Source organism: Lagenorhynchus albirostris, chromosome 2 (genome assembly GCF_949774975.1).
Source record: "Lagenorhynchus albirostris chromosome 2, mLagAlb1.1, whole genome shotgun sequence".
Lineage (NCBI taxonomy): Eukaryota > Metazoa > Chordata > Mammalia > Artiodactyla > Delphinidae > Lagenorhynchus > Lagenorhynchus albirostris.
Window position 1 is genome coordinate 74,879,852 of NC_083096.1, and position 17,098 is coordinate 74,896,949.

The 17,098-nt window shown below is 51.2% G+C and overlaps 1 protein-coding gene across 2 annotated transcripts in view; it reads right to left on the minus strand.

The window, feature by feature from the left end:
• Nucleotides 1–16,733, minus strand: part of IL6R (interleukin 6 receptor) — a 50,643-nt gene extending 33,910 nt beyond the window's left edge. Inside the window, exon 1 of one of the 2 annotated variants that reach the window (XM_060137693.1) lies at nucleotides 16,451–16,733. In XM_060137693.1, the coding sequence (XP_059993676.1) occupies nucleotides 16,451–16,535 (85 nt within the window). In that variant the 5' untranslated portion in view covers nucleotides 16,536–16,733. The remainder of the gene's footprint in view (nucleotides 1–16,450) is intronic. The other variant, XM_060137686.1, reaches the window with a different exon arrangement.
• Between the last annotated feature and the right edge of the window lie 365 nt (nucleotides 16,734–17,098).

A 17,098-nucleotide genomic window follows, 5' to 3' on the forward strand; every position in this document is an offset into this window, starting at 1 on the left:
TCAGAGTCCTCCACCCTGGCAACCTCTGCCCCGAGGTTGGCAGGTAAGGGACAGGCGCAAGGGCAGCATAGCAGCCAGTCACCTAGGGTTTCTTTCTCTTCACTATCAGAGCCTTCGACTTTGGGTGAGAAAAATGGCTGAATCTCATCTTGCAGCGAAGCGAGTGTGGCCAGGTTCCTTAGACCCCTCTGCCTCACTTTCCCCCACCATGGGCCAAGATGCATGAGTACATGCATCTCGAGGAGGTCCCCAGAGCCAGGCACCAGTGAAGAGGACAGAGTTAGGTGGCAGAGAGACCCTGCCCTCAAGGACAAGACATGTAAGACGCATTCACTGCTGCAGAACTGGGACAGAGGACACAGGGCGCCCCTGAACACCAGCAAAATCCCAGTCCCTAGGAGACCAAGTCCACTGAGGGTACCTCCACACCCAGAGGGCTTAAAAGAGGTATGAAAAGCCCTAACTACAGGACAGCTTTCATACATAATCTTCAGTAATGTATTTCCAGCATTTCAAGTATCATTTTTAAATGTACTATATGATATTGAACACACGCAAATTAATATATGTAATGTACATGAAAGCTATGAAGCATGAAACACGCCCGAACTCCTACCAACCAAACCACTAGCACAATCATTGTCTCTGAAGCTCCCTCTGTGCTCTGCATCCCCCAGCCTCCCTGCTTATACAGCGTTACATTTTGGACTTATCGCTCCCTCACTTTTTTTTTTTAATAGATCTTTATTGGAGTATAATTGCTTCACAACACTGTGTTAGCTTCTGTTGTAAATGGGTTCAGTTTCGCTACTCATGGATCCCTAAATTTTTCTTAACTGTGTGATATTTGAGAATTATGTAAATAGATTACAGTTTTCTGCGACATGTTTTTTTTTCCTGTGACATGTTTTTGTCATTCATTGTTTCCATGATTCATGTAGCTATAGTTATTCATTTTCACTGCTTTGTAATATTCCATTGGACAACTATATCATTCTCTTGCTGAGGGAGGTTTTGGGTCATTTCCAGTGTTTTGCTATATCAAAGAGTGTGCTATTAACTTTCTCGAAGGTGGCTCTTGGCGCATTTGCCCAAGAATTTTCCTGAGTAGAATTGCTGGTCCTGGTGTGTGTGCAGGTCACACATGTCCTTTTCCTTCATAATTGACACACAGTCCAAACCTTTTAAGTCTTATGTGCACCTGACAGTGGCTATGGCTTGCCATGTCCAGTCCACATACTGAATTACATCTGTGCCTGAATCAGGTTAGGTCTAGAAGACACATCGACACTTTGAATCAGTATATCGATACTTTCACTTTTCCATTTTCCACTTAATAAAGCAGCTATAAGTACAAAACCTAACATGGATGTCAAGTTCATGCACAAATTACCAACATTGTAGAAGCAAAGACGGAGACACCGTCGGGAATTCCCTGGCGGTCCAATAGTTAGGACTCCGAGCTTCCAGTGCAGGGAGCACGGGTTTGATCCCTGGTCGGTAAACTAAGATCCCGAAAGCCGCATGGTGAGGCCAAAAAAAAAAAAGATGGAGACGCTGTCAGAGTAGGACAGTCTTCTGGTGGGTGGCCCCGCTGTGCAGTGCTTACAACATCCCTCCATCAGCTGACAAGCGGAAGTCGGAATTCACAAGGCACCAATACACAATAGATTCTCAGCGTTGCCTGAAAGTTCAAGCAGGGGTCAAGGACCATGGCAGGCTCATCCTTTCCTTGGCACTTTCCACATGGCACCATCCTTAACTATATATACGTCCCCCTCCCCAGTCATGACTATGAGGCTGTGAACTCCCACTAGCACTCCTCAGAGAACTCAGTAGGTGCTTAATTAATGTTTAATGTAGGGTGCCTAAGAGGTACCCACAAGGTCAGGGCCTCCACAGTGCACACTCCCAGGAGCCCCTGTCACACAGGACACAGCGGTCTACGTGGTGCCCCTCGTGTGGTGCAGTGGGCAAGCCCTATGCTAGAGACCAGAAGAGCCAGCTTGTCACAGCTGAGGAAAGAGACTCTAAGCCTGGAGCCAGAAGGGACTCTCTTTTCTGCTTCTGCCTTTGCCAGTTCCAGGAAATATGTTTCTCTGGTCACTTCCCTAACCCCCAGTTCAGATGGAAGCTCTTGCCGTGGCTAGTGACCAGCTTGAACAATAGCAGGGGCTGTTCTGTTCCTGAATTCACCCACAATGGCCAGAGGATTTGGGCAGCTCAGAGAAATCACAAATAAAAAGACTTTTTTTCTCTTCTACTAAAGCAGAGCTTCAGGAGCAACATAATGGCCACTTCCTCTGCCAAAGAACTTGAGTAATGGTTCTCTGAATCTTTAAAACTGAGTCACTATTTTTTTTTAATGGGGAATGATTAATTATAAAACACCCATTGGCAAGTATTGCCTGTCCCTGCCCTTCTTCAAAATACATTTCTTCTAGAACCTGTGAACAATGCTGTGTTAACTATGCTTTTAAAAGCATTCTATGCAGGATGATCACAGTCAAACACTCAGAGAGGAGAGACCACAAGAAAATACCCTTGCTACAGTCAGAGTGGGCAGTGCTGCCCCTACCCAGCCGCCCACCCTTCTGCCTCCCGACCCGAATCTCTGAGTCAGTGCCCGTGACACCGTGGGGCTGCGTAGGAGGCCCTGGGCATCTCTCTCTCTTTTTTTTTGGCTGCACCTCGCGGCTTGCGGGATCTCAGTTCCCCAACCAGGGACTGAACCTGGGCCAAGGCAGTGAAAGCCGGGCATCCTAACCACTAGGCCACCAGGGAACCCCCGCCCGAGCAACTCTTTGAAAAGGAAGAGGTGATGTTCATAGAATGCCCTCCTGGTACTTCCACCCACCTCTCCAAATGATGGGACTAGAGGCAATTTCTTTCTCTTCCTTTCATCTTTCTGTATTTTTTTCAATTTTCTATAAGTTGTTTGTATTACTCTTATAATGAACACACACAGACACACATACATATGTGTATATATATATATATATATATATATATTTAAGACAAAGAAGCTACATAGCCTGGATCTGTCCAAGTTATCATGCCTAGGGAGGGAGGAGGTGGGGCAGAATGCAGTGGACACCAGGAAATAGGGGTGGGGTGAGAGTGAAGTTTTCAGGACAAGCAGCTTCTGACGGCACCTTCCAGGTCAAAGAACGTTCACCCCCCACGCTTGCAGCTCTGCCCTCCAACCCTTGCAGCTCTCTGTTTTGTCACTTTCGCTGCACGCTGCACGCTTAGCCCTCAGCCATGCTGGCCTCATCTCCTGGTGGACACAAGGTCACCGTCCCTCCCTATCTGCCCTGTTTGTCTACTCCCTGGAGTCTGCCAGGGCCCTCCTGAAGGCCTCCCTTATGGGGAAGAGCCAAAGGGAAGAGACACAGTGGGGAACAGGCGAGGAGGGAGCTCCTGAGAACATCCTGTTCCCCAGAGATGTGCCCCAGCCATTCTCACACTCCCACTCTGGGAGGTGAGGGGACCAGGTGGGGAGGGAAGGGTTGGCCCTTCACACCCTGACATTCAGCACAGCATGCAGTTTAGCATCTGCCCTTGAGCAATTGCTCAGCCATTTGAGGCCAGCATTGCAAGCCCATGCCCGTCCCCTCCTTAAGACTCAAGAATTTTTTTGTGCACCATCAAGTGCAAAAGGCCAGAAACCTTAATCCTGGAGAGAGAACTGACAGTTAGTGGTGAACACCTACTATGCACTGACACTCCTCTCCACAAAACCCCACGGAAAACTTAAAACTACCTATAACACAGGCCGCCCTAAGGTAAATGTCCCTGACATGTTGAGGGAGCCAAGAGGAGGGGTAGAACACTCAAAAACAGAGGGATTCAATGGAAGAGATATTTGGGTTGAGTCTTGAGACATGAGTAGGAGTTTGATAAGTGGAACTACAGGGAATGGCATTGTATAAAGAGGGAACAGCATGGAAAGGCATTGAGAAGTGAGGGCCCGGGGAGGGCAGGTATCTGGTGTCCTCCAAGGGGATCAGAAACCTGACTCTGCAGGCAGAGGTATGTGCAGGCTCAGTGCCCACCCACCTCCAACCCCAGCCTCCAGGACAGGAGCCAACAGTGCTTCCTCCTTCTGTTAATCTTCCAATCACCAGTGCCTGCCCCCCCCCACTGCCTCCCACCCCTTCCTGGCCTCCTAGTGCATCACAAAGCATCCCAGAGGCAGCAGAGAGGAGGAGGCAGCGAAGGACTGTTGAGCCTCCTTTGTTCTTACCAAGGCCAATGTCAGATGCAGGGTGGCAGCACCCTACATCCCAGCTGCCTACGAAAAGGGATTGTGCAGAGGACCAAAGCACCTCACTTGGGACTGAGAGCAGCAAAGTATCCCCTCCTGAAAACAAACCTCCCCAAATCTCCTCCTCAACTGTCTGGTCTTGTTTAGTCACTGACAACTAACTGGGTGGGGCTGGACTGACACCAAGATACACTCTTGTCTTGATTTGTCCTTTAACATAAAACACATCTCTAAGAGTGACAGGCAGCCTGACATAGGGGAAGCAGCCCTGTGTTATCAGAAGACTCGAGTTCTATTCCTGGTCTTGCCACTGACTTGCAATGAGCCTTGGGCACATCACAGCCCCTGACAGAGCCCCACTCACCTTCTCTATGAGGTGAGGGTTCAGACTACAGGCTGAAGCTCCCTGCTGCTCCTGTTCCTGCCGTCAAGCATCTTATCACTCTGAATCACTAGCTCACAGAGGGCAGGAAGCATGTCTGTGTCTGTTTATCTCAGACAACAGCCCAGCTTGAAAATACAATTAATCTATGGACTTATTATTCTAATAGTCAATGACTTTTGGAGAAGGATGATGGCCAGGGCATCCCAGTGCCCTCAGACAGACGCATCTCCTTATCCCTAGAGAGCCCCAGGAGAGGGAAATTCCCATAACCTCCCTCGCCTCTCACTCCTCAAGGGGAAGAGAGTTTAGGTCCTAGTAACTCTGGCAACCAAATCCACACCTCCCGGCCCAATGCTCACGCAATCCCACTCCCTGGGCCACTGGGCCCCCCACCATGGCCGACACCTCTCGAGCCTGGGAACTTTGCAGTACGGCCCTGGGAAGTGAGGCTCTTCCCCCTTCCAGACCTAAGGTTGGGTGCCAGAAACCCAGACAGCTTTCTTGTTTTTCTACTTTTTTCCTTCTTCAAGTAAACTTGCAAATGTCAATAACCAGAGAAAAACACGCACACGGAGACACATATTTCTCAACTCTCTTGCAGCTTGTTGTTGTTCTTGCCAGCAAAAACAAGTTCAGCTTCCTGGACCCGTTTATGTAAGCGGTGAAGCAGCTGCCCAGTGCCACCGCAACACGGGTTTAGCTCACGCCTGCTAATCCCACCGCCCCGGTTTCTGAGCAGGGACAGTCGTCTGGGCTGGCAGCTGGGCCAGCTAGCAGCACAGGACGGCCTCCAGCCTCTGGGGCTGCAGAGACACAGGATCTCAGAAGGGGGTCACAGAGGAACCGCAGGCCCCTGTAAAGACCCTGATCTGGAAGGAGGGAGCTGCTGAGAAGTCTCCAGGAGAAGAACGTGGGAACCTCATGTTCACAGGGAAACACATGCAGAATTTGACCCCATGGGGCCTAGAACGAGTCCCCAGTGTGCTCTGTCCCCTCTCCCTGCATCCCCATCTAAGGACTGAAACCAATGTCCTGACTTCCCGAGTAATAATAAACGTAACACTCAGCACCACCTACAGCATTTAGCAGGTGTCAGCGTTTTACCTAAGAGCCCTCCGCTCCTACAACAACCCTGCTATGGGGGAGGCTGGTCCCCGTTTCCGTGGAAGTTCAGAGAAGTTAAGGAACTGGCCCGAATTCACACAGCTAGTGAGGGAGGGAGTCTGCATCGGCTCCGGGTGAGTCTGGCCAAAGCCTCCCTCTCTCTGGGGGTCCAGGCGCACACCCGTGTTCCAGCCCAGCCCCACTTCTCTGGGCTGCCCACCACCCTGCGTCTCCCCCTCTCTCCCAATTTCCCCTCCTCCTCCCTGCTCTCCTCAGGCCTTTCTACCCATCACAGAGGCTCAGGGAGGGGAGTCCTGGGGTTGAGGGGTCTGTGTGAAGGGGGAGCGAGCCTTTTCCCACGCAGCCCTGCCACACCAACTAGCCCCTCAGGGGCTCTCCCAGGAAACCGGGGGCCAAGTACCCTTGATCCTTCTCCTTCTACGCTACAGCAACAGCACTCTTGTGATGAGTTAGTTTAAAAGCGCCCCCCTCCCCGTCGGACTCCCGATCTCACACACTCACCAGATCGTCCACTCACTTCCCTAAAATCCCCAGAACGCCCTCCCCTGCGATTTAGGGCTGGGCTCTGTGGCCCCTGCCACCTTCTCTAACTCAGCTCCCAGCCCCACCTCCTCCACAGCCTGCTCCTCAGGTTGCTGACTCCTGCCCTCCTCTCCGTCTAATGTGTTTGTACTTCTGTACCTGCTCGTATTTGTCTTGTATTTGGTGGAGTCAGTATTTATCTTGGCATGGCCTTCCCCTCCATCCGCACCAGGGACTGTATACTTACTGCTTGGACGGAGGGTCTGGGAGGCTCCTTTGGACCATAAAAAGGTAACGCTGGCTGCTGACTCAGAGACCAGCGCGTGTGACCAACTCCTCACAAGAAAAACATTCAATCCTCCCCTGGCAGCATCACAGATAATCAGCTGGCCCCGGGGCCGGAAGGTCTGGCCTGGGTCACCTCTCAGAGATTATAAACTAATTAGAGGAAAAGATATCAAAGGAGGGCAAACAATTCAATTCCCCCACCCCCACCAAACTCCAAGCAGCAGATTGAGAAATAAAAAGAGTAAAGGCAAGACTAAGCAGGCCGGTAAGAAGGGCACATGGCCACAGGTGGACACAGATGGGACTTGGGTCCAGAAAGGGGCTAGGTTGGGGCTACAGCCACGGAGTGGGTGCTGATCTAAGAGTTGCTCTTCTAGGGCTATAAAGGCCCTTCAAGATGATTCAGCCAACCTGCCCATTTTTATAGATGAGGAGAACCAAGGCCCAGAAGTCTTACAGCCAGTGTGTGGTGTAGCCAGGACTGGAGCCCTGGGCCTTGGGACTCTGGGTCATGCTTGCCCCACAGCCCAGTGCCTTCCCAGGAGCACAGCACAAAGGGTCCTGTCTTCCTGTCTCTGAACTTGGCCTTGGAGTCTAACCAGGAGCCTGACCCACATCAGGGTCTTTCCTGTGTTTGTGGAAGCAAAGGGGGGGGCAGGGTGCAGCACACACCTGATATCTGTTCCGCCTTCCCCATCCCAAACCATATCCACTCCCACCACCTGCCCCAGCTTCCACTCCTCCACCCCTTTAGATATGAGGAAGCAAAGCTAAAGATTTGAGAAGTCACAGAGTGGAGGTGTGGTAGGGAGTGACTAGAAGGGACACAGGAGAGCCTGCTGGGGCTGGTCATGTAGCTGAGTGGTGGTTACACGGCTATGCTCAGTTTGTGAAAATTCATCGGGCTGTTAAATTTATGCTGAGTGCACTCTCCCGTATGTATGTCACACTGCCATACACATTTTATAAAGCCCCTAAGTCCTCCTGCCTGAATTCAAGCCTACATTCTTCTCCTTACTCCCATGTACCATGAGCAGACACACACACACGCACACACTGGTCTAGCTTCATGTCACCATGAAGAAAGCAGCTCAGAATGGAAGAGCAGGCATATCTACCCTCAGTGAAACTGTGAAACCTGGTTTCCAGTTTTCCTGCCCCCAGCCTGTTCCCCTCATAAATAAGCCAGGCCAGGCCTACCATGTTTTGAGCTAGGGAGACTCAGCATTATAACTATGTCAGTGCTCCCTAAGTTATCTCTAAATTTTACTTGATCCTAATAAAAATACCAACAGGACTTTTTTTTCTTGGAAGTAGTCAAGCTGATTCTAAAGTTCAAACAGAAAAGTAAACAAGCAAGGATAGCCAGGAAAATTCTGAAAAAGCAGAGAACTGAGAGGAGGATTAGCCCTACCAAACTCTAAAGCATATTATAAAGCTATAGTTATTAAAACAGTGTGTGGTACTGACACATGAGTAGACAGACAAAACTATGGAGGAGACTAGAAAGTTCAGAAGTAATAGTAACCAAAAATAGCTTTGTCTGCACTATTGAACTGTACCCTTTAAAATGGCTAAGATGACTGACCTCCCTGGTGGCGCAGTGGTTAAGAATCTGCCTGCCAATGCAGGGGACACGGGTTCGACCCCTCGTCCAGGAAGATCCCACATGCCATGGGGCAACTAAGCCCGTGTGCCACAACTACTGAGCCCGTGTGCCACAACTACTGAAGCCTGTGCACCTAGAGCCCGTGTTCCGAAACAAGAGAAGCCACCACAGTGAGAAGCCCATGCACCGCCACAAAGAGTAGCCCCTGCTCTCCGCAACTAGAGAAAGCCCGCGCGCAGCAAGGAAGACCCAATGCAGCCATAAATAAATAAATAAATAAATTTTATTTTAATAAAATAAAATGGCTAAGATGATAAATGTTATGCTTTTGTATCTTACTACAATTATTTTAAAATAGCTTGGTTTGAGTGTTGGCTATATAGAGGTGCTATTGTAAGCTTGCACATGGATGACCTAACTTGATCTTCCCAACAGCTTATCTTACAGAAGAGGAGGCTGGTTACATAGCTAATTAGGGGTAAGCCTAGATTCAAACCCAAGCAATCAGGCCTCAGAATTTGTGCTTTTTAACTACTCAATCTGCCGACAAGAAGTATAAACCCAAGTATATACAGTAATTTGGTAGATTTTAAAGGTGGCTTTTAAAATCAGTGGTGGAAAGATGGATTATTCAATAAACTATAAAAAAGGACATCAGGGGATAACTGGGGGAAGAAAAGTTAGAGCCATACCTCAGTCCCTGATAAATTCAAAATGGATCAAACATTTAAATACAAAAAATTCTTAAAGACACCGGAAAAAAAAATCTTTTCTTTACTCCCTCCCAAAAAGAATCTTTCAAGACAATCTTGGCATAGGGAAGATCTTATTAAGTATGATACAAAACGTACAAGTCATAAAAGAAACTGATAAACCCAACTACAATTTTTTTTAATATACAAAAACCAACCCCCACCCAGAAAAGTCAAAAGACAAATGACAAACTAGAGAAAAATCTTCACAACTCATATCATAGAGGACTAAATTCTTTAATATATTAAGAGGAAAAAACCCAACAACCCAGTTTTTAAAAATGAGCAATGAATGTGCACAGGCACTTCATAGAAACAGGTTATGCAATAGTCTCTTAAACATGGGAAAACCTGTATATTCACACTCAGATAAGATAAATGCAAATTAATTCCACACAGATGCCATCTCTGTGTAAATAGCAGTTTAATAGCACATTTTCATCAGAACTGTGGGGACACAGGCATTCTCTCATTGCTGCGGGGAGTATGAACTGGTGCAACTTCCAGTGTCACTCAAAAGTACAAATGCACATGGCCTTCGACCCACAGGTTCACCTTCAAGGAATTTATCCTGCGGATGTTCTTGAGCTCAGACAACATGATGGATATGCAAAGTTACTCCCCAAAGCACTGTCTGTAATGGCAAGACAGGAAACAAGCCCAAAGCCAACGTCCATCAAAAGGAGACTGTGTAGGGACTTCCCTTGTGGTCCAGTGGCTAAGACTCCGCACTCCCAATGCAGGAGCCCCGGGCTTGATCCCTGGTCAGGGAACTAGATCCCACATGCTGCAACTAAAGATCCCACACACGGCAAGGAAGATCCCACGTGCCGCAACTAAGACCCCACGCAGCCAAATAAATAAAGATTTAAATATATTTTTTTAAAAAAAAAACTAATGTTAAAAACAGCACTGGGCTTCCCTGGTGGCGCAGTGGTTGAGAGCCCGCCTGCCAATGCAGGGGACACGAGTTCGTGCCCCGGTCCGGGAAGATCCCACATGCCGCGGAGCGGCTAGGCCCGTGAGCCATGGCCGCTGAGCCTGCGCGTCTGGAGCCTGTGCTCCGCAACGGGAGAGGCCACAACAGTGAGAGGCCCGCGTACCGCAAAAAAAAAAAAAAAAAAAACTTAGCACTATTTTCAGGACATACCTAATCTCTCAAAAAATGTGAACAATTGTAATTATTATTCCCACTGCAGTAGTGGGTCTTTCCCCTTTTCTGTGAGAAAGTCTTCATGCTATAGCCTCCCCCTCTCCTCCCATCAAAATGGGGTCTTCAGATCAATAGCAGCTATCAAGCACCTGCTTTTGTTTGTTTCAGCCTCAAGACGTGTTGCTCTGCCTGGGCTTGGAGTGACTTGGCCCAAGGTCTGCTGGCTTGTTAAGTGGGTAGTCAAGAGACAGGCCTGGACTGTCTGACCCCTGAGCTGTTTTCTCTCTTTGCTGTCCCAGCTGCCTTGTTAAGAGACAGAGAAAGATCACTTACAGTGACATGTGGTTGCAAAACATTCCCCTGACCCAAAGTGATATGAATGGATATGGGGGAGGAGGAGGTTACAGTGCAATGGCTTAAACATACACTGTGGCCTTAACTATTCTTCTTAAGAGAAGTACTGAAGAAGGACACTTCCTGGGGCAAAAGTAGGGCTGTCTTTGCCACACCAGTGCATATGGAGCTGGTGAGTCTGAGGACACTGAGAACAGAGACGATATCCTTGAAGTCACCATGCTTTGGGAAGGGTGGGAGTTGTGGGTGACACACGTGATACAGTGGAAAGAGCAAGGTTCAGAGCAAGGTCGTCACTTCCTTGCTGTGCGATGTTGAGCAAGTTACTTAATCTCTCTGAGCCTCGGTTTCCTCTCACCTACTCAAGGACACTGCTTCAGCGATTCTCACCTCTCTGTCAATTTTTGATCTCTACTAGATCATTTCCACCAGCAAGCAAACATGCTGAGATTTCAGTTTTTTGTTTTTTTGGTTTTTTTTGCGGTACACAGGCCTCTCACTGTTGTAGCCTCTGCCGTTGCGGAGCACAGGCTCCGGATGCACAGGCTCAGCGGCCATGGCTCACGGGCCCAGCCGCCCCATGACATGTGGGATCTTCCCGGACCGGGGCACGAACCCGTGTCCCCTGCATTGGCAGGCGGACTCTCAACCACTGCGCCACCAGGGAAGCCCTTTCAGTCATTTTTTTAAAAATTCTTTTCATGACCCCACTTCTCCAGCCAACGAACAGTCCATTTCTTTTCTCCCCTTTACAGCTAAAATCCTCCGAAGAGTAGCCTCTACCAGCCGGCTCCAGTTTCCCTCCTCCTGCTCTCTCTGCAAACCACTCCTGTCAGCCTTAGGCCTTCACCATTTCGCCGAAACTCCTAACATCAAGTCAGGGTCACCAGTGGCCTGCGTGTAGCTAAGTCCACTGGTTAGGTTGTCCTCTTGCCTCTCAGCAGCGTTTGACACCACTCACTGCTTCTGCCTCTTGACGCACTGTCCTCACTGGATTTTCTGGACAGCAACTCTCCTGGTTCTCCTCCTGCTTCATTGGTCTCACCTTCTCAGTCTCCTTCTCCTTTTCCAGACTGAGAAGGTTGGAGTGTCCCAGGGCTCAGCCCAGGGCCTCGTCTCTTCTCCATCTACACTTTCGCCCTCGGTGATCTCAGCCACTCTCAAGGCTTGAAATAATATCTGCCATCAGTCGACTCCCAAATTCATACCTCAACTCAGTCCTCATTCCCAAACTCTGGACTCCGTACCCAGCTCGTCAGCATCTTCTCGCCTTGTCCAATAGAAAGCTCAGTTTCAACGTGTCTGAACTGACCTCCTGATCTCCCCCCAGCAAGACCTGCTGTCCTACAGTCTACCGCATCGATGCACTGCCCTCAGACTCCTCTCACACACGGCTGCTGTGAAGAGTAAATGAGGTCACAGATGCAAAGAGCCCAGCACGGTTCTGTGTACAGTCGTCACTCAGTATGGTAACGGTCGTTGTAACCATCACGTAGAGAGAGAAAACCAGAGGATGCTTTTCGGGGAAGGAAGTTGGGAGGTGGAGGGAAACTGAGCACAGGTGCTGGGAGACAACCTGGATGCAGGGCCTCAGGGGGCACACTCCTAAGAGCAGAGCCAGAGGGCAGAGCTGGCGGGGGCAGGTAGGAGTGAGGTGCAGCTAGAAGTCAGGCCAAACCCAGGACCGTGCCAGAAAAGCCCCTGACTATGCCAGAGACTTTGGACCTTTTTGGATCTCAAGTGCATAAGAGAGTAAAGCACACAGATGACCCAAAAGAAACTCCCCAGGGCTTCACCAAACAGAGTCTAAGAGTTAAAAGCCTCTTTTTTGCCGTCTTCCTCTTGCCACTCCAGTCCTCAAGGATTCTCTTCCAAAGACTGATACCTCAATGACAGTTAGCAACAGGACATTTAGCATTTCCCTGTCCAGCTGGAGTCTAAGAGGCCCCATGGCTGAGGCCTGGTCTCCCCAGAGACAACCCCAAGCTTCACCAGGGCAGAGGGCACCCGTGTGTCCCCACAGAGCCCTCCGCTCCAGAACCCAACAGGCCCTCAGGTAGGACCAGATTGTTAAAGAGGAGGCAGGAATTTTCCTGCGCAAGATGGGAGTATAAGGAATCCCTAAATATTTTTATATTTCTTCAGGCCTTCATGCAAGCATCATCTTCTTGGTGAGAACTTCCCTGGCCTCCCCTCGAAAAGATCAATTCTACATCCTCCTCAACATGTACGCAGTTCCTATCTCCCGCCCTTGCTTTATTTTTCCTCCTTAGTCACTATCATACTATATATTTAATTAACATCCCCAGTAAAACGAAGCCGCAGTGAGCCAGGGATTTTTGGCTGTTTGGTTCACTGCTGTATCCTCAGCTCTTAGAATAGTGCTTGGAACATCGGAGGAACTCAAAATATTTTTTTCAAATGAGTAAGTTATTAGCTACGCGCATTTAAGCATTTGCTCTGTGCTAGAGACCTCACTATACACTCTGTAGTACCTTACTTAGGGCATTTATTTCATCGTCGTAACAACTCTGCAAGGTAGTATATGAATTATTTCTATTTTCCAGATGAGAACAGTGAGTCTCTGAGAAGTAAAATCCCTCACCCAAGCTCACGTTATTTCTCCATGGCAGGGCCAGGCAGAGATCTGTCTGGCTCCAAAACCTTAACCATTACCTGTGCGGGATGAGCTGTGTTCAGGTGGAGAGAAGGTCCAGAGAGAGATAAAGGAAGAAGCAACAGAAAACCTCTGGAAGAAACTGTTTAGCACTCGAGACCAGTGCTGTCCAGTAGACCTTTCTGCAATGATCGTGAAATGCTCTATACCTGCGCTGTCAAATACGGTAGCCAAGTGTGACTAGCGCAACTAAGGCACTACATTTTAAATTTGATTTCATTTTAATTAATTTAAATTCAAATAGCCATACTTAGTAAATGGCTACCATATTCGAGAGAACAGCTCTAGACCTTTAAGACTGACCTGGAAAAGCCCAGATTTGGTGATGGGCACGCTCTGGCTCACAGGTGGGACGGTGGCACGCAGGCCTGGTGGGACAGGAGAAGCGGAGGGGAATTGACAGCAGTGAGCACCGGCGTGGCTTTGTGTCATCCTTACAAACACCCTCTAAGGGGAGGATTTGTTAACCCAGTCCTCAGAGGGAGATGCGGAGGGTCAGAGATGAGATATGCAGTGAGGGTCCACGTGCCGCTGTCTCAGGGTCTTGGTCCATGCCCCCTTCTCCGACACCTTGTCCTTGGGTAGCTGGTACCCAGCGGGACAGGTCAGAGGGTTTCTCAGTCCCTGTTAGGGATTTAACCTTGACCATTTTCAAGCTCCTTTTAAGGTAGACTCAGGGTGGCTGATCCCAGGGCTTCACAGGACTCAGTAAATGTTTGCTGCAATGAGTACACAAGAGGCAGAGCTAAAGTGGGGAGAGATTTCTGGCAACTAGAAGCCCAGTGGGGGAGGGCCCTCCTTCAGTTCCTCAATCACACCACTTAGCCAGTCATCCTCAAACTTGCGAATCACAAGGGGTGCTTGTCGAAAAGGACATTTCCTGAGCCTCACTTCCAGACATTTCTCTTCAGTAAATCTGGGGTGGGGGCCAAGAATCAGCATTTTTGTCAAGCACCCAACCCCCACCCCCAGTGCATGTGGCACACCTGCACACACACACCAATTCTGATTCAAACAGACCCAGAACTACCCTTTTAAGAAATACTGGTTTAGGGTGAGACTAGGAATGCAGGTAGACACTGGGGGCAGAAAGAGGTTGCTGTAAAGGGAAGTTCAGAGGCTGAGACAGGACTCTGAGAGATTTAAAGGTGTACGTGTTTGTTTTGCACACCGTCTTGCATTGCAGATCATGGAAGGAACCTGAGTCACCGAGGTCCAGACCTTCCACACACCCAACACCTACGTCCCAGCTAATCCAGGCCCCTAGACGGCGATTCACCTGAGAGGCCCTGCCAGCTCTCGGACGTGTGGGCAGCGGCTGATCCCAAGGAAAGTGGGCCCACAGCCCGGAGGGCCAGCGGATTTCCCCTCTAAACTAACTCCAGCCTCTGCTACCCCTCTCGGCCCCTTACTTCTCCAAAGCAAGGCATCTCACAGTCATTTGCTCCATGCTTCCTGTACAATGTCTTTATTTTTGCTCTCAAGTTTGTGGGCTGAGTCTCTGTGGGTGTGGGAGGGGAGATGGGTATTTTCTACTTCTCTGCATTTTCCTTCTGAACTGGGAGGGCTTTCACTTCCTCCCCAAACTCTCAGTTCTGCCTTTCACAGCCTGTCCACGCCTTGAGACCACTTGGCTCGTCCCACCTGAGCACCAGGAAAATGGAGAACTGGCTGCAACCGGCTGCCCTCGCAGTACCTTGCAGCCACTTAGGAGCAAAAGAAAGCAGCAGCTACAGCAGTAACCTCCCTGGGGCAGGTGCCCTGGGGTGTGGTGTGAATAGCAACACAGGCAGGCAGGGAAGCCTTGTGCCCTCCTGGGCGACCCAGGCCTCACCCCTGCCTTGCCTCCCTCTGATAAAACAGTGGGCAAACCCAGGCTTTCCCTTCCCTTGGCCTCTTCTGCCCAGCACTCAGCCAGCCAGGGGTGACTCTCATCTTGGCCCCCAAACACCCCCAGCTCTGCCTGCTGGGCTAGGATCTACCACCCCCGAGCACAGGGCCATGGAAGGGTGGGCCTCCACCAACTAGGCCTGACAACTTCCCATCCCAACCTCTCTGAACCTCAGCCTCCTCTTTGGAACAAAGTATTATTTAGATCCAGCGGAGAATTAGAAAACGTGTGTAAAGCCTAGGTGGCCTCAATCAACAATGGCTGTTACTGGCAGGGGTTATAAATGTGTGCTGAGAAAAAGAATCCCTTTACTTTCCTCTCCCAAGCACGAGGAACACAACCATTCAGAAGGCAAAGGGACCTGCAAGCACACCAGCCCCTGGCTCTCTCCAGCAGAGAGGGGTCAGGCTGAGGGTGTTCACCCAGGGTAGGAGCGCCGTGCGGTCTCGCAGTGAAAGCCAGAGCCACTGTCTCCCCAGCCATCTGTTCCCAGAAGCCTGCCGGCTGCCCCCTTGGTTTTCCGCTGTGTCCTCAAAGAAGCCCTCAGACCCTAAAATAAACCTCTGGAGAAGCAGTTGCCCAGCTCCTCTAGAGGAGAGCCTAGACGCGCAGCTGGGCATGCCGCCAGAGTCCAGAAAAAGGACTAGCGGCCAAAGGCACACTACAGTCCACAGGAGCAACAAGTGCCCCGTGCCCTCTGCCTCACCCCTCCTTCTCTCGTCTGGAAGTGGAGTCCAGTGCGTGCCAGCCTCAAGACGTCCCAATCCCTGGCCAACCTCCCCACTTGGCTTAAATTCCCAGGGCTGAGGCACACGGCTTGCTAGAGCTGGTGTCTGCCTAAGGGAGTGCGGGCAGCGGGCAGCGGGAGGGTCCGTGACTCAGCGCCCATGATGTCACTCCCTTCACAGTCAAGGCACTGTCATCCACACATAAACCCGGGGGGCTGAGGGAGAGCCAGGAGGGATGCCTTCCCCAAAGCTGAGGGGCAAAGGGGGCGCTGGTACAAAGGACGCCCCGGGCAGGAACTCCACCCCGCGAGGGCATCTCCTTTTAAAGTAAGCCGGGCCGCAGTTGTGTAAGGACTCCTGGGGCACTGGGAAGGAGACAAGAGAATCAGGTTTCTGAGAACACACCAAGTCCTGTACGCAGACCGCAGGGAGCTACCCGGCCGCAGGGCAGTCACGGGGAAAGCGCACCCGGCCAAAGGCGCAGGACGCAGCAGGGGGCGCGCGAGCGAGCGCCCGCCACCGGACAGCTGGGTCAGCCCGGTGCCTCACCTCGTGCCCCGGGAACCCAAGCTAGCCCCGGACAAGGGGAGCCGTCACCGCTCCGGCCTCCCTCCGCCGCCCCGCGTCTGCGGCGCCCACAGCGGTTCCCTCACCCGCCAGCTGCTCCAGCCCTCCAGATGCGCCCGAAGCCCTTACCCAGCGCGGGGCAGCCCCCCGGGGCCAGCGCCGTCCCGGGCGTCGCAAGCAGGGCGGTCAGCAGCGCGCAGCGGACGGCCAGCATGCTTCCTCCTCGGCTAATGCCCCATGGTCCCAGAGAGGCGGGCGGGCGGGCGGACGCGCGGGTCGGGAGCGGGCGGCCGGGGCGGGGCGGGGCGGCGGGCGGGCTTAAGCCCCGAGGGCAGCCCCCATCCCCTGGGGGCCCGCGATCTGCACGCACGGCGAGTCCCCGATCCCCGCGCCGCTCTCGGCTCGGCTCCCTCTGGCCAGGCTCCGTGTCAGTGCGACTTCCCACTTACACATGACTCAGAGCAGCGGACGGTCCTGGCAAAGCAAGAAAACATTTGAGGAACTCGCACTGGAGCTGTCTCTCGGCCGTTCCAGGGTGCTGTTACGAAAGCCGAAGCGGATGGCGCAACAGCCCCGCGCACCGGCCGAGCGGAGGGGTGGCTTCCTGCCGCAACGCCGCACCTGAGCCGCGAGGGCAGGATCCCCGAACCCGGCGGGAGCGAGCTCAGCCGGCGGCCCCCCTCCCGACTTCTGTTGATCAGAGCAGGGGAATCAAACACCACTGGCTCGGTTTTGATTTTTGGTTTCGTGACCAGGATTACTCTGTGAAAGGAGCAC